Below are 20,541 nucleotides of genomic sequence, written 5' to 3'. Positions count from 1 at the left end.
TTAGGATGCTTTCCCAGGGGAAATGAGTTTTGGGAGTCCCCTGTGCATCACCTCCGCCTGCCTTAGAGGTGAAGGTGCTTTAATGCATGCAGCACATCCTGATCCCCAAAATCTCTGCACGACCATCACCAGCAAACCAAAATATTCTGTGTGCTTCCCATGACCTCGAATGATAAAGCACAGGGCAGCGGGGGACGCACCATGATGGCAGGGCAGGTTGCACTTAGGCCAATAATACAGGTGAAATCTGCCTAGGAATGCTGAAGATTCACCCCAGGATCTGCAGGCAGCTGTAACACCGTCGTCCTGTTCATAGATGGCCAGTGGAGCAGAAATGCATCTTCACATCTCCAGATTCCATCTGCAAGATTTTACAAGAGGATGAATGGGTTCATGGAATCATTGAACATCCCAAGCTGGATGGGACCCATAAAGATCATTGGGGTTAGAAGGCTCCTGTGAAACGGGCTCACAGAAAGCTCCCTATCCCCTGCTCTGAGGATGCAGCCATTTTCTGCTCCCCCTGACGTGAGGATCCTAGCTCATCGTTTTAAGACAAGATGTAGAAGGGAGGTTCAGTTTGGATAGCAGGAGAAATTTCTGATGAGAAAGAATGCTGCTGCACTGCACAGCTGTCCAGGGAGTGCTGGGGTCACCGTCCCAGATGTGTTCCAGAACCACAGAGATGTGGCACTAAGGGATGAGTCAGTCAGTGGGCACAGTGGGGTGGGCTGGGAATCTGAGAGGCCTTTTCCAGCCTTAATGATTTGGTGATCTTTCCTTTCTACTTCCCCACGCACCACAGAGCCCGTCTCCAGCCACCACTAAAAACACCCAAAGCCCCAAATCCGGAAGAATCCAGGAAAAAAAAAGAAAGAAAGAAAGAAAAGAAATAAGAAAACCTCATGGCCGTGGTGGCAAGTCCTTTACAAGCCCTCCCAGCCGGCCGCAGGTGGGAAGCATCGTGCCTGGCTTTCCCCAGCCCTGGGATGGGGACACATGCTGCCCACCCCACAGCTTAACCCCAGGGCCCCAGGGGGGTGCACTGGCATTTTTATTTGGGATTAGGTCCCAGCACATCTTAATTTTCAATTCAACAGCTGTTGAAAAGAAACATAAAATAAAACAAGCGCCAGCGCCGGGTCCTGCCCACGGCCCCGAATTAGCCACAGAAAAACGTTAACATTCCTGCACTGGCCCTCAGCCAGGAGACGGAGCACTTCAGGAGACGGCGGCGGGCACAGCGCCGTGCTGCTCACAGCCCCCAGTAGGTGGAGGTGGTTTGGGATGTGGGACAGCTGGGGACAGCCCTGGACACGGCCCCCATTGCTTTTAGTTTACTGCCATAAAGCTCTTTAATTCCCGAGGAGAAGCAGGATGGGAGATAGCATGCGGGATGACAGGTAACGCATCCCATGTGATGCTGCTGTGGGATATCACCCCGGCTGAGTGCTGGCCCCAAGCTGGTGGCGTCCAGAGAGGAGGGATGCAGAAATCCATCTGGAAATGCCATCGCACCCAAGCTGGGGTGAACGTGCACAAGGCCAAGCGCGGCTCCTGCGCTCCTCGGAGCATCCCCAGCACCCCATGCCACCCCCAGCTCCACTGCGGGTCCCAGCAGCACCAGCCCCATCCCACAGCCCACACGGTTCCACGCTGCTGGCACGCGCCCTGGCACCTCCCCATCCCGCCATCCGCTGGAGGTGCAGCGCCGGCGGGGGCTGCAATCTGGTCCTCATTAGGAGCAGCAGACAGCCCAGCGCGGGAGTCTGAGCGCTAATCTCCTTTCCAGTTGGTATCCGTCAGCAGATGTACAACAAGTGGTTGGATACTTTAGAGGGCATTTGTGTGACATAGGCTTTAGCTTTTTTCCATCCGCGGGGATAAATGGCCAGGGCTGAGGCTTTGCCGGGCGCACGCGGAGCTGTGCTGGTTCGTTTTACCCAACGTCTTTCTTGGAAGAAGCGGTGATGAAGTTAACAGCCCATGAGCCATAATTGGCTCACATTAAATCGAGGAAATGATCTGTTTTGTTTTGCCCTTTAAAAAAAAAAAGGAAAAAAAAATCGTATTAAACGGCAAAAAAAAAAAAAAAAAAAAAAAAAAAATGCACACAGCCAAGGAAAGAGCAGGCAGCAGCTCTCAGGAATTTAGGGGGAGATTTGTGTCCTAAAGAATAACGAAACACAGCCTGGGCCATCAGAGAGAGCAGCTTCAATCCAAAATGCTCAGCCCAAGATGCCCACGGGCAAGGGAAGGGTCTCCAAAAACCCCAAATGGTGGCCCCACAATGGGCACCGCTTCAGAATCCATCAGAGCAGCTCAGTAAATTAAACTGGATACCTAAAATCTTTGTGTATAAATACATACACATATACATTATGTATACATACCTTCAAAAAAATTCTTTATGGAAGTTATGCTTCCCTTAATCTCATTGCCTCTCAGCCAACACAGGGTATCAGGAAGCTTGGCGGTTCCCTAGCACAGCTCTGGATATACAGAGTATTGCTGACAGCAAGTTTTCTCTTCTTGTTGTTTTTCATTTTCAGCCCCCAAGGACACGAGCCAAACACAGGCAGATCATCCTCCCAAGGCTGCAGCTGGACAAAGCCACCAGGTGTTGGGAGGGAAGACATCCAGTCCCAAAAACCTGCCATGCAGACACTCCTGCAGTCCTGTTATCTGCTATCTCACTTCCACCTGTTCCAGGAGTTGTGCTGGATTAACCCAGAGAAAAACCCTTCAAGCAGGGAAAAAAACCAAAACATCACCCTAAAGAATCACAGAGACACGAAGGTTGGAAAAGTCCTCTCAGATCCCCAAGCCCACCCCACCAATCCCACTGCTACCTCCCTCAGTGCCACAGCTCTGTGGTCCCTGGCAGCCTGTGCCCCTATCCTGCTCTCAGTCAGCATGCGGATAAAAGGCAGCACCCATGCTGAGGATCACCCACATCTGCCAGCTCAGCCCTGCTTCCACGTCAGCCAGGTTGGAAGTGGGGCACCAAAACCCCCTTAACTAGGAGTGGGATCAGCAAAGCCTTTCCTTGGTGCAGCAACCAGCAAAACCCCCATACCCAACACTGTGAGCTTGGCTGTGCTGGTGATGGGTTAACAGTTGGACGTGGTGATCTTAGAGGTCTTTTCCAACCTTAGCGATGCTACGATTTTCCAACACATTCATAGTGAGCATGTAATATTTTTCAAAACTACTTATCCTGGGTTTTTTTTCCAACACATTAAACAAATGCAGTGTTTAACTCCCGAGCCCACAGCACTCCATCATCCAGCTGTGTCAGAGCAGAACAGATCCTGCCCAGCATCCATTCCTCAGTCTATTAGGCAGAGTTATTCTCTTGCTCTGTGTTTTGATACTTACAAAGCCATTACCATCTCTTGCATGCACATCCATCATCAGGGCTTCAAACTCCAGAATGTCCCAAAAAATTATTTTCCACTCACCAAGCAGCCTGCCAGGCTCTGTTCTTCTACTCTCCGTTGCTTCATCCATCGAAAGACATTTCAGCAAGTTCTGAGTCCAACCAAATAAACAGATGGCAGCCTGAGAAGGTGCTGATATTTTTTCTGAAGGGGGGGGAGGAAGGGGGGGCAATGTGGTGAAGGATGGAGTAGAGAAGAGCAGACTTCTATCTGTCTGCTTGGAAGAGCTCTGCTGGGGCTGCAGACACCAATGTCCATTTGGAGCAAGGTGCACAGGACCCCATGTTGCAAAGCCCTCAAACTTGTGCCTGGAGGGCTCTCCATGGAGCACAGTACTGACCCCAAAAATCCCCACCTCCCGACCTCTTTCCAGGTCCCCCAGCGCAGCTCCTGGAGCCCACAAATGCCATTCACCCACGTTTTGCACAGATCCCATTCGCTACCATAACTCCACATCGCACCAATGCTCCCCCAGATACCCACCCAGCAATCACCAGCCCAGACTTACAGGGAAGATTTATGAAGGGATGCAGCTGGTTGACTGATGGAGACGGATCTCCTCGAGGAGCGACTGATTTCTCCCTTACAAAAGGGATAGAAATTAATTTATGAACTTGGTTAGTCCGGTTGCCAAGTGGCTTTGATGCAGTTTATTTTTTTGCACATGGCCGTGATCGATCGCACAGCTGTCAGAGGGGGGAGGAAGAAACTCATTGAGTCGGAGCAATGCATCGCTGCGGCCGAGCAGCCAGCAGCTCTCAGCAGCACCAGATCACCCTTCACACAACCCTGGCACTGCTGGCACAACACGGCCACATCATCCCTCTCCATGCCACCCTTGAGGGCTTGGAGACCCACCCCCCTCTCTCCATGCCATGGCCAAACACACAGCACGTCAGAGTTGAGAAGCACCTTCTTTTGCTTGCTGTGCTTTGATAGGACATACAGAAATGTGGGGAGAGTCACAGAGAGACACAGTGCTGCATGCATTGCCCACCAAACATGAGCTCAGAACCCCTAACACATCACCAAGGGACCCCCACCTCCAAGGACACTGAGGGACAGGCCCTGCCCAGCAGCTCAGCCCCGGCTCGCAGAGCCCAGGCCAGCAGACAGCAGCTCCCCCGTGCTCACAGCGTTACAGGTGCTTGGAGGGTTTTCAAGACACGAAGTAATTTCCTGCTTGAAGCAGTTGACAAATCTGCACAGCAACTGGATAGCACTTCGCCTTTCAGAGATCCGACTGCTTCAGGGCTCCTCTCCAACGTGCTTTTTTTTGCCCCAGATAGAAAGGAGGAGGATGGGTTGAGCATTCCTCTCTTTCCTCTGTCCAAGTTCAGGCTTAGGACAGACACCACATCCTAAACGAGCTCTGCAGTAACCACAAGCAGCAGCCACCTGGCCGGGAGGTGCCTCGCACCCCCAAGCCTGGGGGGGTCCCAGCCCCATCCCACCGTTGCCAGCCTCATTACACTGCATAGCTCTGAGAGCTCCAAACAGCAGAAAACACAAACAGGGCTGTGTGGGGGGAATTAAATTGGCACATAAAGGCAGCATTTGCAGATTTGCTACAGTCTGCATGGTGCAACCAGCAGCAGCACTTCTTTACCCCCACAGTCCTGTGAAGGACCACAGCCTTGCACAAAGCAGCTGACAGCATCCCACACTCACTGAAAACCATTGTGGCAGCCCTGTGAGGACCAACACAGCCCTGAAAATTTTGGAATGAGCTGTCCTACTGTCTCAGCATCCCCTCCTCCCCCCATGCGACCTTTCTTGCTGCAGGGAATTCACAGTCTAGAGTGGCTGAGTCAGCTGTGAACCCCCAGCATCAATCAGGCACTAAATGCAAAGCTTGGTTGTTGGAGAATGGGAAGCAGACAGCAGGAAGGGAAAATGCTCTGAGCTGAGGCAGCAAGCTCCCGAACCACCCTCAGAGCTCCCATGTGGAATTAAGGTGTAGAAACCACTGCAGAAAGCCAATACTCACCTCTCTCTCCTATGGAGCGAGCATGTATCACACAGCCCTCAAGAACCACAGCTACTCCAGCACTGTGCTGCTGCAGGTCTCAGGGCAGGGGGGCACTACCAGCCTACATCAGTTGCTCCCAATACTCCAGAGCTACCCTCCCTGCTCCATCTCTATCAGCACTCATCATTGCCCTCAGCTGCTCCCTCAAATCCCCTGGTTTCACCTCCATCTGTTTTTGGTCCTTCCTCTGTTTTACATTGTAAAACCTTCCAAGGGCAGCTCAAGAAGCAACCCTCCGCTGTTGCTGGTTCCTCAAGGGGAGTGCCATGACCTCAGCAAAGGGACTTTCGGGTGAACAGTTCCTGCAAGGATCAGCCCATAAATGTTCAATTTTGGTGGCTTTTTCCTGCCCAGGAGGAAGTGCCAGATGCGTGGTGAAGGCGTGCAGAGCACCGTCATCTCCCTCCACCTCTCTACCCCAGCCCAGTTCCCACTCCAGAACTTATCAGGGTATGAGCTCACAAGACACAGATTTCCCTGATTAAGCAACGCTGGGTGGCCTCTCCCCTTTCGCTTTCAGTTGCTTCTTCCTCTCAGGCCCCTGAAACCTCCTCGAGCATCCGGCCCTGAGCACAGCAGTGCCTTCACCACAACAGGCACCAGCTGCATGGCCACCACCATGGAGCCGAGCGTGCGGGAGCCGCTGGTGAGGAGGTCAAGCTCCTCATACCACACCTTCCCTGAGAGCATCAGAAAGGGGCTGGACAAGGAGTACCTGCAGTAAGTGCCAGGCTGTGGCTGTGGGGCCGGATGTGGGGTGGCCTTGAACCTGGATCTGGGGTTTGGGAACTCTGAGTTGGCTGTGGCCCCATGGCTGTGGTGAGAGGGAACTCATCCTGTGCGAGGCTCACGGTGCTGGGATCTGTCTGGGAGAGCCGTGGGTAGGTGGGCTGTGGGGCACAGGGTGCTGCTGTGGGGTGGTGGCAGGGAGCTCTCTGGGATTGCAGTGCTGCCCGCTTCCAGCTTCTGCTTTTCTTTTTGTTGAACTGGCTGAGAACCAGCTGGCTCAACTGAAATGCATCCATGGGGGAAAGTTGCAACAGAGTGAGCTGGATCTTCCATCGAGTGCCATAGAGATGTCCAACACATCCTTCTTGCTCTGCCCACCTCCAGGAGCCTCAACAACAAGTGGCTCTACATGGCAGTGTTTTCTGCCGTGCTGGGGAATTTCAGCTTTGGCTTTGCCCTGGTTTACCCCTCACCGGTGATCCCTGTCCTGGAGGCTCACCCCGACCCCACGCTGAGGCTGGACCGCTACAGAGCATCCTGGTTTGGGGTGAGGTGCAGGACCGTCTCCACTGGGGGGATACAGAGAGAGCCAGGCTCCACCAAAGCCCCTCTGTGTCTCCCTGCAGTCGGTGTTCATGCTGGGGGCGGCGGCGGGGGGGCTCAGCGCCATGCTCCTCAATGACCACCTGGGCCGCAAGCTCAGCATCATGTTCTCAGCTGTGCCCTCTGCCGTGGGATATGCACTGATGGCCGGCGCTCAGGGCATCGAGATGCTGCTACTGGGCCGCGTGCTTACAGGCTACGCCGGTGGTGTGACGGCTGCCTCCATCCCGGTATGTGTCCTAAGAGTCTGTGTGATGGGAGGCGAGGTGGAGCTGAGCTGAATGAGGTGGGGCCTCATTCTGCTTCAGAGGCATCAGCAGAGCTTCAGGGCTGTGTCTGTGCCGTAGGGGATGGATGTGCTAGAGGGGCTGGGGAGATGCCCGAGGGTGGTGATCTTGCAGCACATCTGCCCCCATTCTGCTGGGTGGGCTTTTCTGGACCACAAAAAGTGGAAGGCAGGCAGGTCCTTGTTCCTTGCTCTGTTCCTCCACAGAGTTGTTCCCTCCCTTATTTACCAGACTTTGACCTCATGTCACATACAGAGAGGAAGACAAAGATTGAGCAACCTTTGGCTGTGTCTTTCCAGTCATTGGAGTCTGAGCACTCCTCCCACACTGGGGCAGGGATGGGTGCTGCAGGGGCTTCCCTGTCCCACTGCCAGAAACAGTCCCTCCATGTTCCCCTCTCTAAGGATGCATGTTCCAGCAGTTTGGGATTCCCCAACTGAGCTGTGTGACTGTGAGACACATGCAGGGACGTTCTGTTCGTTCTGGCTGTGTGCTGTAGATCAGCTAAGTGTGTGCTGTCCTGCTCCAGGTCTACATCTCTGAGATCTCCCACCCTGGGGTGCGAGGCATGCTGGGCACGTGTCCTCAGATCATGGCAGTGCTGGGCTCCCTCATCCTCTATGCGCTGGGCAAGTATCTGGCTGTGCAGTGGGAAGGCAGGATTGTTCCCTCACTTGCACAGGGAAGTGGTGGAGTCACCACCCCTGGAGGCATTGAAGAATCATGGAGATGAGGCAACTGGGGACAAGTTTAATGGCTGTGGTGGAGGTTGGGGCTGGACTTGATGATCTGAGAGGTTTTTTGCAACCTCAGTGATTCTATGATTCTCCTTCCAACCAACCTGGCTCCCGCAGGGCTGCTCCTGGACTGGCGCTGGCTGGCCGTGGCAGGGGAAGTGCCTGTGCTCACCATGATCCTCCTGCTCTGCTTCATGCCCAACTCACCCCGCTTCCTGCTCTCCCAGGGGAAGGAGGACGAAGCCCTGCGCTCACTGTGCTGGCTGAGGGGCAGGGACACAGACTATGCCCAGGAGTACGAGCAGATTAAGGACAGTGTGAGGAAGCAGGTGAGGACCGGTCTCACCTCCAGCATGAGATAGGAAAATGGAAAAACCCAGCCTGCTTTGGGCAGCTCCTCAGCTGCTTTTTGCGTGTTGCAGCTGTGCTAATGTGTCAGCTTTCTGGCTTTGTCCCCCCCCCTCCAGAGCCAGCGGATTTCCTGTGCTGAGATCAAGGATCCCTTTATCTACAAGCCCATCCTGATTGCTGTGGGGATGAGGTTCCTGCAGCAGCTCTCTGGTGTCACCTGTATCCTTGTGTACCTGCAGCCAATATTCAAGAAAATGGCCGTCATCCTGGTGAGCCCCTGTGCAGCTCAATGCCCTGCCAGCAGAGATGTCTGCCATGTCCCATGCAGATCCAAGACCCCGACCCTGCAGTCTGTTTTGAAGAACCTGGTTGGCAGGTCTCCCATCTCAGCTTCTCCATCACTTTTGCTGTTGCAGAAACCAGAGTATGATGCAGCTCTCGTGGGCCTGGTACGGCTGTTCTCAGTGGCAATCGCTGCTGTGTCAATGGATAAAGCTGGGAGGAAGATCCTTCTCTTTGTATCGGGTATGTCTCTCTCAGAGTGTGCAAAGGAATCTTTTCTCTTGGGATTTCCAATGGCTTCGTAAACATGCAGGAGTGGAGATTTCCACCATGCAGGACTGTGGAAGAGTGTTTTCCCTTTGGCAGAGGCTCAGCTCCAGAGCATCACATCCAGAACCGTCACACAGATTGCTCTCCCTTTCATCCTTCTGCGCTGTTGCATCTCTCCACAGCTGGAGTCATGTTGGCCTCCAACCTGACCATGGGGCTCTACATCCACTTTGTGCCATCTTCTGAGAACAGCACCACTGCCAACAGGACCCTGGGGAGCGTTGCCAACCCTCCTGCTGAGCCCATCCACTACGTCACCCTCATCCCCCTCCTGGCTGCCATGTTCTTCATAATGGGTAGGTGCACAGAGCAAGAGCCCAGGGCTGGGTATGAGCCTGGGGGCATGTTTATCTTCTTGGACAAGATGATAAGGAACAAAGAGATCTGGGCTTGGGGTTGAAAGGGACACAGACCTCCCTGGCAGGCTAAGATGGCATCTGCAGTCACTTTCAGGATTGGTGGAGTGTATATGGTGGGGAATAATGATGGACTGATGGAGGTGGGATTGTGCTGTGCTCACCTAATGGGCTCTGAAGCCTCACGACTTCGTCCCCTGCAGGCTATGCCATGGGCTGGGGGCCCATCACCTGGCTGCTGATGTCAGAAATCCTCCCTCTGAAAGCCCGTGGGGTGGCATCGGGCCTCTGTGTTGTCGTGAGCTGGGTGACAGCCTTTGCCCTGACCCAGCTCTTCCTTGGGGTTGTGGTGAGTACAGCCCTAGAGGCATCCAGGATCTCTTCTTTGGAGTCTCTTGCACCAGCTCACATCCGCTTTCTGTCCCACTTTCCAGGAGTCCTTTGGCCTCGAGGTGCCGTTCCTATTCTTTGCTGTCATCTGCGCTGGGAATATTTTATTTACAGGCTGTTGCGTTCCAGAAACCAAACGGAGATCCCTGGAACAGATTGAGGCCTTCTTCAGGACCGGTCGGAAATCATTCTTGAGGTCGTTCAGGAGGTAGGAGCTGCTGGCTGCACCAGGCCATGTGCTCAAGGGCCAGAAAGAAAAGGGTTGTGCTGATAGAGATGGAGCCTGGAGACCTCTGCAAATACGGCGTTCCCCCACAAAGGGGAGAGAACAGGCAGCAGTGACTGTATTGCTTTGGATGTTGAAATTGCCAGCTGAAGCTTCTAAGATATTCTCACCCCAAGTCCTTCAGCGCTACCTATGGCTCTCCAGGCAGCGCATCAGCATGAGGTATAGGACCACAGAACCAGCAACAGGCTGGATGTGACGCTGTCCTGGAAAATACCAGGTGTGGCTGTGGACACAGAGCCACCCAAGCAGCCCGAGAGCCCCGGGCTTTGGCTGGAACAGAGTTAACATCTACCGCTGTCCTGGCGGGCACTCAGCGTGTAGTTGCAAGAATAAAACTGTTTCGCCTCCAACTGCAAGACGTTGCTTTGAATTGCAGAGAAGAGCTGCAGGTGGGATGGGAGAGGCAGGCAAGGGCTGTGATGGGGGGGATCGCAGCTTCCTGCTGCCTCCCAGGTGAGTCTCACTGCTTGAAGTCTTCACAAAAAGGCAGAGCCCGATACGTTGTATAAAAAGCTGCCACATTTTATTGCTCTAAAAACACGTTACACTAGAAGCCTAATGAACGAGACCAACCACGGTTCACAAAGAAAACTCAGGACAAAGCACAAAGACTGGGAACAGACAGACATTCAGCTGTAGTGCAAGTGATTCCCTGCAGGAAAGACACGGTCAGTACAGATAATGCTTTGTAGTGGGGCAGGTCCTTCCCTCCCCAGGGTTTTACAAAGAAGGAAGGTGGATGTGCCTCCACCACAGCTGTGTGTAGAGCCTCCACCTCCACCACTTTGAGATTTCAGCTGCATAGATAGTAGCAAATTGCTCTTACCCCTTTCCTGATGTCCTGCGTGGCTAAGGTCTTGTTTAAAGTAAAGCACAGTGCAAGAGGTGGTTATGGCTGTGAGGAACAACTGGCCTTGCTGAGAATTGCCTGACCTGGCTCTCCCCATAGGGGCAGAACGACATAACAACATGCCCTGAGCCTGGGGATCACCTGCCCAAGCACTTGTCAGCCTGCTGAAATGCACAAGGCGAGCTGAGAGTCGTGGATAAGCTTGTATCTTCCCTTCCTGCCAAGGAATCAGGAGGCAGTGCAGAGCATGTGACTGAGATCTCAGGAACTACTAACTGCTTTTAGATCCCCTGCAGCAGGAGGTGCATCTCACCCAAGGGAAGATGTGCTTTATCAGAGGGTTAATTTAAAGCAGCCAAGGACAGAGGAAGAGAGATGGGCCAAAATCAAAACACAACATTTTCAGTATTAAACTCAACCTTTACAGCTGAGACCCATTTCCAGAAAGATGTCCAGTCCTGGCTGGAGCATTACTGTTTCTGTGCATGGCCTGAGATCTCAAGAGCCTCTGGTTTCCACTGACCTTCAGCAGATCAGGCTCTCTGGCAGCCCTGTCCTACAGCATTCTCCTCCTCACATGGCTATGGACCAGGTCTCGATATCCTCACTTCAGTGAAACCTTTCCCTGCAGACAGTGGATGTTTTTTCTCCTGAGGAAAAAGAAAAAATGACAAAGATGAATTGAGCTTCCCAGGGCCAAAGGAGGAAATGCCCAAATATGAATCGACGTTGGGCTCTCCAGGTCCTGAGAGAACCTCATTGGAGAAGTGTTTGCTGAGTGACCTTCTTTCTTCCATACAGAAAGTCTGAGGGGTTTTGCTGCATTTGGATTGAGAAATCACAGTGGCTCTTTCCAGAGGTAGAATGGTCTTTTTATTCACTGCACACACAGAGGATCAATTTGCTGTTACAAAATCAGCTGCTGCTTAGAGCAGCAAGGTGTGGGCATACAGCAGAACGAGAGGTTCTGCTCTTTGCATGCCCAGTGGAGAGCCCTTGGGAACCTGGAGCATAATGCACAACTGCAGCACTTTTTGTGACTAAATGGAGCAGTTGCACACTGTACAAATGTGCTTGGTAAGAGAAGTGCACAGCTCAGACAGGAATGGTGTAACAGTCCATTTCCAAGTGTGTATTTATTGCCAGTACTCAGCTGTCTTTCCATACTCACTGCAGTCAATGTATCACCTGCTCCTGAGGTCTCACGTAACAAAATTTCTGTCCCATCCTCCCCTCTAAGTCCTCTCCGAGACCTGGCAAGCAGTACCTCACCCATGGATGCCCCTTACCTGCACTGAGCTGAGCCTATCAAATCACTGCAGTGGTGCTTTTCACTTCCTTCATTCTTGCACAGCTCCAAGCACCCTAATGGTGCCTCTAAACACAACTAATAACCACCATGCACTGTGAATGGGCACGCTAACTACTGTGATACTACTACTCTAAAAGTCTTCCTATTGCCACTAAAACAACCTCTCACCCAACTCTGAGGAGAAGCCATCCATTAACACTCCACCACTCCTGAAAGCCATGGGTGCAGCATGCAGACTCCACCAGGCTGTGGCCACAGCAAGAGCAGCACCTGGTTTGTGTTCTGCTGCACCACAGCCAGCAACAGCTCCCAGGAGCACCCACTGCAGATGTGCTCACCCTGATACTGCTGCCTCTGTCTGCAATGTTCCTCTACCAAATGCTACTAAACTACTGAAAACCCCCTGAAATCAAATGTGGGTGCTCTGCCCATTGAGCAGGGTGCTGCTCTGCAACCACTCCACGATGCTGCACATGGATGCAAGGAGCAGAGAGGCCTTGGCTACTAACAGGGATCCCTGCACTCCCCTCACAGCAAAGGCAGCACGGCAGTTTGCAGTCCCTGCACACACACACAGACAGAAAGCCAACACCCCACATACTGCACACAGCCAAAGGACCAGCCCAGAGCTGGGGGGCTCTGAAACAGCAAAACTTTTATTAAACCACGTTGCATCTGGGCTGGCAGTTCTGAACCCCAGACAAGCTGGTGTCAGAGCAAATACAGCACAGAGGCCCCGGGGGAAAGGGCTTAGCACAAAGCAGCTGCCCAGCAAGGCCCTGCATGTGCAAATCAACTCACACCAGATTCCTGCCTGGTGCAAATCTTCACACCTCCTTGAACTCCAGCAAAGAACCAACAAGGAGCAGTCGCTGACAGCTTAACCCCCCAGCCTCCAGGGACAGCACTGCTCCTGCTGCAATGCCCACATGCACCAGTGCCCTCCAGCAGCAGCTCTCCCAAATTGCAGTGTGACCTCCCACCCCAGCACCCCAGTAACACAAAAGGGATCCTGAGGTGCCAGCAGGCAGCAGGCGTAGGGCCAGAGCTGCTGCCTATTTCCACTGAGCACCAGGCTCAGCAAGGAGAGCCATCTCCTGTCACTGCAATCAGACAAAGGGATCAAAGGAAGGACAGCACGCTTTCCAGAGACCCCTGAAATGAGATGATGCACTCTGACGAGTCTCATCAAAATACTTAAATAAGCAGAAATAAATTATTCTCCCTTTTCCTAAGTAAAACAGATGGCAATCAAGTAAAAAACAAATAAATTAACCCTTCCCCTCCCATCCCCCAAAAGAAACTGTGATGAGAGGTGGGGGATCTGGACCCGATGAGCAGTTCTGTTCGGTCTCAAACAAAGCAAACAGAGTCAGCACTGCTGATGGTGCTTGGAATAAAGCAGCACCCCACAAAAATGGGATTTTCCTGTTTGCAAAGCAAGGATTTGCCTCCTTCCCATACAAAAACCAGCCCGGGTTGATGCAAAAAAGCATGAGCTCAATGAGAAAGGCTGTACAGACAGAAGCCAAGGGCTGGTCCCACGCTCAGAACAGACTGCAGGAGCAGACACAGGAAGTGAGAGAACAGAGCAGTGTCTGTCTGGGCTCAGAGGGGACTCACTTGCACATTAGCAACCATCCCACCTGCAAACAGCCTCCATTTGCCTCAAGCAACACAATGCCTTTTCAGCCTTGCTTCTCTTCTTGCCCAGTAAAAGAGTGAAGCTGAAGAAAAGTACCCTTATTAAGATTACATAATTAATGCTTATAATTCAAGTAAATTGCATTATCTGCCTGAAGCTGTATCCAGAGAAAGGGCAGACTGTTCTTCTCTCCTCTGGAGGCATCACTGTCTTCATGCTTGGCTTTTTTTTTTTGCTGGAAGTCCTTTACTGTGCAAAGATGCCTCCAATGTCTGGCCTAACTGGACCCATATTAAAACCTGCATGATGAAAAACACCAAGTGCAAGCATCAGCAGGTACTGCTAAACACTGCATTCTTGTTTTATGCCCGGAAAGAGCCACACCAGAGTGTGCTGCATTAAATGTGTAATGTGCAGCAGCACCCTGGGCATCAGACCTCTGGAGCCAAGGAGCTCCAAGAGCAGTCCCCAGAGAGTGTGCTGCCCACACACAATCCCCAGCAAAATGTGATGGGCATTAAAACAGAGAAAGGCTACGTATTTAGGCTTGTACAGCAGCACTCAAAGGGCCAGCACCTCTGCACAAAAAAGAAAAAAGAAGAAAGAAAGAAAGAAAGAAAGAAAAAGAAGGACCATGAGATATTTGGTTCTGAGTGGCAGGAGGAGGGAGCAGCCAAAGCACTGAGGTCCAAGTGCTGGTGTGTGAGGGGGGCACAGCCCACCCCAGCCCTGAGAGCTCCAGTTGTTGCCGTAGTGTCCAGGGAAATCATGGAGTGACAGAGAGGGGGCGGGCAGATGGGAGGGCAGAGTGGGTTCCCAAATCTTCACCACCATCTCAGGGTCCAAAAGGTCGCCCAGGGCGCATGCACTTCACAGAGCCTGTCCCTCCAGGCACCCTGTGAGCTTCTCTTCATCCATTTGCTTCTGCTGCTGGTGGATCCGAGCGTAGGAAATGGCATCTCCCCTGCAGAGAGAAGGGACATCAGGGTGATATGAGCACCAGGCACCTGTCAGATCAGTGCAGCACACAGTACAAATGTCTCCCAGCTTCTGCCAAGGCCTCTCCATACCAAGTGACAACAGGAATGAAATGAGACTTGCTGGCCCTCCCCAGCCTCACCCCAGTTGGGACATGAAGGTTTTCCTGAGGCAACCTACACTGAGCTCCCAGGGAAAAAGCTCAGAGGTTCAGCAGACCCCCAGACCTTCTTTCACGGGGTTTTGTTTGAAGAGAAAACATGCCAGCAGGGACATACACACCCAAAAGCATGGTTGATACAAGAGGAAAGCACAGCTTTCCTTAGAGCTGGGGCAGCAAATGGGGCAGGACTGGAGGTCCCCTCCTCAAGCAAGCAAATCTTTCTTACTTCTTGCCAAGAGCTGACAGGCCATAAAGAACCCCGGTCGCAAACGCAATGGCATTTCCAAAGAGCGTGGTGAGCGTCAGGCTGAGAATGACAGGGAACACGGCCATCCTGGAAGAGAGACGCAGCCCTGGGGTGGCATGGGGACACAGCACCCCACACACCCAGCACACCAGCCCTGGCAGCATCCTCACCCGCAGTAGAAAGCAGCTTTCTGCCAGGCCCGCAGCTTGTCTGCCCTCGCAGACACGGCGTTGGCGAACTCAATGAACTGGCAGCAGAATGGAGCCTCACACAGGAACAGGATGAAGGCGTTCAACCTCCAGGGAGAGCACATGAGAGTTAGTGCTGCCCGGAATGGGGTCAGCCAGCCAGCCCCCAGTCCCACTGATGCTCCAGTGTGGGCAGAAGTGTGTGGCAGGGCTGGAACCTGCTTCATTTTCTCCCATTCTTGATAATTCCCAAACCTTGATCCTAGATTCCAGCCATAAAAGGGGTGGGGAAGGGGGTAGGGAATAGACAGGGCTATGAATAAAAAAACCACCCTGTCTCCACCCAGCTAGTCAAACAAGACCCAGTGATTCACAGATAGCAGCAATTCACCCCAGCTCCCTGTGCCTCAGTTCATAGAGCCCAATGGACAGAACCTCCCTCCCAGTGGTAAAAAAGAACAGAAACTCCACTTACATCATCCACACACCGGCTGCAATGTTCAGTGGGTTGATGGTAACACAGTTCCAGAGACCAGCAACAGCACAGGCTGGGAAAGAACAGAGACTTTCATTGACACAAAGAGCAACCCAGTGTGCAGTGAGACCGGGCTGTCACCTCTGCAAGATAGGGTTTTCTGTGCAAAGGAATTCCTGCTTTGTCCCAGGATGAAGAAAGAGGACCCTGCAGGCACACATGTCTGAGCAGCACGGGGAAAAACTCAGGAAAAAATTTAAAAAAAAAGACTTGCAGCACCGAGGTGTTAGGACTGAAAACAGAAAAGGAGAGGTGAACCCCATCACAGCCACCATCTCCTAGTTCTGTGCCTCACTACTAGAGATGGGCCAAAAAATGCCAAGTCTGGGTCTCCACGTACTCAAATGGAAGTGGATGCTGACTAAAGCAAGGCTCAAAATAGCTCTGTGCTCCTGAATTTGTAATGCAAGGAGGGGAACCAGCCAGCAGCATCCACACACCTGCCTCCTGCCTCATTAAACTTGCAAAGCGTTCCCTGCACTTGATATGGCTGCTCACCCAGGAACCTGATTCCCCAGTAAACAACAGCACAGCACAAAACACCAGCTAAAATCTTACAGCCTTTAAGCTTTCCTGGGATGTGGAGCTAAATAATGAAGAGACCAAGCAGCATGTCTCTGAGAAGGAGAGCAGCCTGGATGCAGGAAGTTTATGTTCACATGTGTTTTGCTAAGGGAACCCCTGTGCGAGGCTGTTCTGAGCGGTTCTGACCTTCACATGCCTGGCACATGTTTGCAAGATTTCTCCTAAGCAGTCATTGCTGAATCCTCAAGGTTCCCTTATATACCATACTGAGAAACAGAGCTGCATGCCTCGGACCAGTGTGAGGTCATCCCACAAGCAAGCAGACTCTTATTTCTGCAAAACAACAACACAACTCTTATTTTTTAAAGGATTCTTAGGTCTATCCCATATAACTCAGGGAGTCCTGCAAGAGCAAGGTTCTAACAGAGCACAAATGCCAGAGAGCACGCTGCCAGCCATGCTCCAACAGCATCTTTCATCCTCCCATCACAAAGGGACAGTGTCAGTGTCCCCACACTGCAAGGGGAAACTGTGGCACGAGGTTGGGATGATCTGCTCACAGTCACACATGCAAACAGCTCGAGAGTTGGAAAAGCAAGCAAGCAGTACTGCAGGGAGCAGCAACAACACGTGGAGTTTTATAACTCTTCTCTCTGATCAACAAACCCTTGGATGCTCATGGAAGGAGAGCTCGGGAGTTTTGTCCTTAGTCCTTTCTTTTTTGTCTAGCCAGTCAGCCCTGTTTTGTCCCCAAACATCCCAAAACAACCCCCTGAGCAATAAGGTCCTTGCAGGAACCCCAGCTAAGAGCTCAAATCTATTTGCCAATGGACCCAGCAAGCCTAAGCCGAGCAAGCCCCTATGTCAGCACAAACATCAACCAGAGAGGAAGGAGTCAGAGCTTTGCAAGCACAGGAACACTGCACTCGATGGTGGTTGCCAACAGCCAGAGATAATGATTTGGTGACCTTGGCTCTCCTTTGCAGCACAACACATCCTGCAGCAGGCTGGCACTTCCTGGTCCTGCCGGGCGGAATCAGCTCCTGCCTCCGTAGCCAAAAGGGGACAGAGCTGCCAGCTCAGTGACTTCTTCTCATAAAACAAAGGCTCAGAAGAGACATAAAATTTAGATAATGCTCGATGGCACGTAAGCTATGGAAGAGAGTCCTGCCATTTGTTTAACAGCCGTCCCATCCCAAAAGCCCTGGGGGAGAACAAATAACTGGGAGCTAAAACGAGGAAGAAAAAAAAAAAGAAAAAAGAATACCCCCCACAAAGACTCTATTCATTGCAAGCAGCTGGTCACTGTCTTCAGTGCAACTCTATTTTTGCTCCTGGAGCATTTTACAAAAGCCACAGACTCTCATCCTTTTACAAACGGGAACAGAAAGGGGAGAAGGGACTCGGCCAAGGTCACCAAGCAGTCTGTGCAGGAGCCAGCAGCAGATCCAATGTTTGCCTTGTTCCTGCTCCAGTCCCTGCACCTTCCTGACTTGATCCTGTGGGCCACAGGTGTTTGCAAGCACCAGGCGTTGCCTCCCACTGCTAACAAAGTTTCTCATCCTTCCTGCAGGGAATTTTTCATTCTGTAAGAAACATCCCAGCTCTGCTGCAGCCACAATCCAGCTGCCCAAACTCCTCGTAAATGAGTTCTGTTCCTTCGGAGAAACAAGAGGCAAAGTGCAACCTCACAAGCTGTTATCTGCTCCTTGATCCAGCTGCCCAGCTCCAGCAAGGTGACCCGAACAAGGAGTGTGTTGCAGTCTGCACTGCAGGATTGCTTTCTTCCATGGCATCCATTTCCCTGCTCCTAACAGCAGCCATATCCACAGCTGCCATGGTCTGGACAGCCCTGGTGGAGGTTCCTGATGCCCTGAACTACTGGCAGCCCTGTGGACGGCTGCTTCACCCAGAAACACCCACAGATGTAAAACTCCTAGAAAACAAGCCAGGAGTTCGGCATAGTTGTGAACAAAAGGTTGTGAAAAGAATCCAAGCATAACTCAGCTGCTTCGAAAGCTGAAGACAGAGGGGGGAAAAAATGATTTCAAAGCGCTGTGCTGCTGCTAAGCCAGGGTTGAGCTGCTCTGGCACACGGGGTGGGCCAACAGCCACCATCTTGGGCTCCTCACCCCCCATCCTCAACCCCCCACAAGGGAAAAGGCCACATGAAGGGTGATAAGATTCTGGTTGCAACCCCAGCCCATGGCAAAGCTGCTGCTCTGGGAGCTGCCCTCCGACATGTCCTATCCAGCCTCCTGCCTCCATTACTGATGTGGGGCTGGAGGGGCCTCCACCACAGCCACGGGGCCCACGGCCAGTGTGTTTCACCTCCTAAGAGTGGCCCTGCAAAATCTTTTCATGCCTCTTTCAGCACCTCGGATATAACACAGATCACAGAGGACCACAGGAGGCTGCGTGGAGATGCCTCAGGGTACAGGGCTGGGTAACAAATCCCAGGGCCTGGCTCCATCAGGTGGGAAGGCACAGAGGAGGTCAGGACCAGCCGAAACACTGCAGCAGAGGGAACAGATCTGGGCTGACAGTACTGGCTGAGAAACACTCTTGTTTTAACACTCGAGTCATGGACCCAAAGCAGAAGAAGTTCTCCATCCTGCGCTCTGCAGGAGATCAGACTAAGCAGTCATAACAGTCCCTCCTACTTTTAAGAGCTATTAATCTCCTCACAGAGCACAGCTGATTCCTGGCAAAGGTGCAAAAACTCTTTCTCTGGGAAAATTTTCATCAGCACCAGGTAATTCCCAGCCAGCCAATTTGCTTCGCTGTGCACTGTCTCCTGTCTTCTGCATGTCTGAGACTAAACCCCTTAAAAAAACAAACAGTGCAAACCAAGTTTGTTATTTGCCTTCAGAAAACACAGCCAGGGCCCCTGTGATAAACAGCAGGAGTAACGGGAAACATGCTCTGACACTCAGAACAGGGAAGGAAAATAAGTGGAAGGAACACGCAAACACCTGACAGCCCAATAGGATGAATCAAACGCTGTGGCCCCAGTTCAAGCCCTGCACCTGACCCTGCTGAGCCTGGTGCTCGCCGTAAAATCTTTGTCTGCTTTCTCTGCCCACAGCCCTCCCACAGGACCGGGGCTTGGCTGCTGCTCCCATCGCTCCCGGTGATGGGAGATGATTTTTATCCAAGAATAAACTCGAGGATTTGCAGATCCCCCCAGTGACGTCCCTTCTCCCAGGTGCCGAAGTTCAGCAAGTTCAGCAAGCACAAAGCACATCACTCATGCACAAACTAAAATCACCCCTGCTTCAGACATGCCCACAGCTCTTCCTTCTGCCCAAAACACAGCAAAATACACGTGTAGAGAAGTTACAAACCTGCAATCCCACATTATCATTCCTTGGCCCGCCTCCCCATGCACAAACCTAACCCAACGACCAGCAGCACGACCCCCGACTTACGCTTTTGCATGCATGAGCAGAGCCAATGGGAAACTGCTGGCTGTAAGAGGGGATACTTACACACACCCCCGATGACCCCGGCAATCCTGCAGAGCCACCTGTACCACCAGGTCATGCCATCATCAGCGGAGGAAGATGCTGGCTCAGGGGCTGCTGCTTGGAACTGCTCATCCTGAGAGCTCATGGCCTCACTGCTGCTGGGGGGTCAAAGGGCAGCTCCCCGCTCCCCACCTGAGCCCCAGCAGCACAGGATGCCCTTCTAGGTGACACCCCCCCGGCCAGCAGGACCAAGAGATGGCCCCTAACCCAGCCCTGCTGCTGCTGGACCTCTCCTCGAACCCCCATACAGGGCCGGGCCCCCCAGGGCTGACAATAGAGGGTTTCTGACCGCAGCAGCGATGCCAGCGGCCGTGGGAGCAGCCTCCACGTCTCCCTGCCTATTGCATTGTGGGTCCCCTCCTCCAGCAGGGAGGGCTTTGATGTCACACTCATTAAAAAGCCAGTGGGCAGAGCCCGCGTGTGCATATTCATTGGAAGCAGCAGCCTGGGCTGCATGCACACTGTGCTGGGAGCTGGATTGCTTGGGGCGGCCGCTCTGTGCAGGGCAAGGGCAGAGGAGTGCATGGGAATGCAGCGGCAGTGAGCCCCAGCATCTCCTGCCAGCCATCAGGGGAAGCTCTGGACACACAAACCACTGCACGGAAGTTTGGTCTGGGCTGATAATGCAGCTCCTTCCCCCGCATCACAGAAGGAGGTGGTGAAGGTGCCTCATTTCTGAAAGTTGCCCCTGTCTGTTGCACCGTGCCTCAGCTGTGTGGCCAACGTGAGCACACAGCAG

At 52.6% G+C, this 20,541-nt stretch overlaps 2 protein-coding genes and 1 long non-coding RNA gene across 7 annotated transcripts; 1 reads left to right on the top strand and 2 right to left on the bottom strand.

Annotated features, from left to right (window-relative positions):
• Nucleotides 1-1,651: 1,651 nt before the first annotated feature.
• On the bottom strand, nt 1,652-5,967 carry LOC122166897. 4 transcript variants are annotated; one of them, XR_006170897.1, is made up of 5 exons: nt 5,434-5,967; nt 3,952-4,025; nt 3,465-3,587; nt 2,394-2,743; nt 1,652-2,040 (listed from the first exon to the last, which is right to left on the bottom strand). It is a non-coding gene; the product is annotated as an uncharacterized LOC122166897 (long non-coding RNA). The 4 variants fall into 4 exon arrangements; XR_006170899.1 differs by having other exon boundaries at nt 3,465-3,534; XR_006170896.1 differs by having other exon boundaries at nt 2,394-3,587.
• SLC2A6 (solute carrier family 2 member 6) lies at nt 5,918-10,179 on the top strand. Its single transcript, XM_042831015.1, has 10 exons — nt 5,918-6,195; nt 6,589-6,751; nt 6,831-7,037; nt 7,624-7,723; nt 7,949-8,160; nt 8,299-8,451; nt 8,599-8,707; nt 8,917-9,090; nt 9,354-9,499; nt 9,585-10,179. Exons 1-10 carry the CDS (start codon nt 6,083-6,085, stop codon nt 9,750-9,752), a joined length of 1,545 nt encoding a protein of 514 aa, XP_042686949.1. The 5' UTR covers nt 5,918-6,082; the 3' UTR covers nt 9,753-10,179.
• A 151-nt stretch (nt 10,180-10,330) lies between these two features.
• On the bottom strand, nt 10,331-20,134 carry CACFD1 (calcium channel flower domain containing 1). 2 transcript variants are annotated; one of them, XM_042830936.1, is made up of 5 exons: nt 19,764-20,134; nt 15,688-15,760; nt 15,195-15,320; nt 15,004-15,111; nt 10,331-14,600 (listed from the first exon to the last, which is right to left on the bottom strand). In XM_042830936.1, the coding sequence occupies exons 1-5, from the start codon at nt 19,885-19,887 to the stop codon at nt 14,507-14,509; spliced, it is 525 nt and encodes a 174-aa protein (XP_042686870.1). In that variant the 5' UTR covers nt 19,888-20,134; the 3' UTR covers nt 10,331-14,506. The 2 variants fall into 2 exon arrangements, with proteins under 2 accessions (XP_042686870.1, XP_042686871.1); XM_042830937.1 differs by lacking the exon at nt 19,764-20,134 and adding an exon at nt 17,154-18,263.
• Between the last annotated feature and the right edge of the window lie 407 nt (nt 20,135-20,541).

Source organism: Centrocercus urophasianus, unplaced genomic scaffold (assembly GCF_019232065.1).
Source record: "Centrocercus urophasianus isolate 14NV4802_14NV808 unplaced genomic scaffold, USGS_Curo_1.0 seq_34, whole genome shotgun sequence".
Lineage (NCBI taxonomy): Eukaryota > Metazoa > Chordata > Aves > Galliformes > Phasianidae > Centrocercus > Centrocercus urophasianus.
The sequence above is the reverse complement of the archived record's forward strand: the minus strand, read 5'-3'. Positions and strand labels throughout refer to the sequence as shown.

Excerpts from the sequence above, each read along its gene's own strand:
- SLC2A6 (XM_042831015.1), top strand. The coding sequence starts at position 6,083 with ATGGCCACCACCATGGAGCCGAGCGTGCGGGAGCCGCTGGTGAGGAGG. Across the intron at positions 6,196-6,588 it reads CTGGACAAGGAGTACCTGCA|GAGCCTCAACAACAAGTGGC; the intron begins GTAAGTGCCAGG and ends GCCCACCTCCAG. Across the intron at positions 7,038-7,623 it reads TGACGGCTGCCTCCATCCCG|GTCTACATCTCTGAGATCTC; the intron begins GTATGTGTCCTA and ends GTCCTGCTCCAG.
- CACFD1 (XM_042830936.1), bottom strand. The coding sequence starts at position 19,887 with ATGAGCTCTCAGGATGAGCAGTTCCAAGCAGCAGCCCCTGAGCCAGCA. Across the intron at positions 15,761-19,763 it reads CGGGGTCATCGGGGGTGTGT|CCTGTGCTGTTGCTGGTCTC; the intron begins GTAAGTATCCCC and ends GTTCTTTCCCAG. Across the intron at positions 15,321-15,687 it reads GCAGCCGGTGTGTGGATGAT|GTTGAACGCCTTCATCCTGT; the intron begins GTAAGTGGAGTT and ends CTCTCCCTGGAG.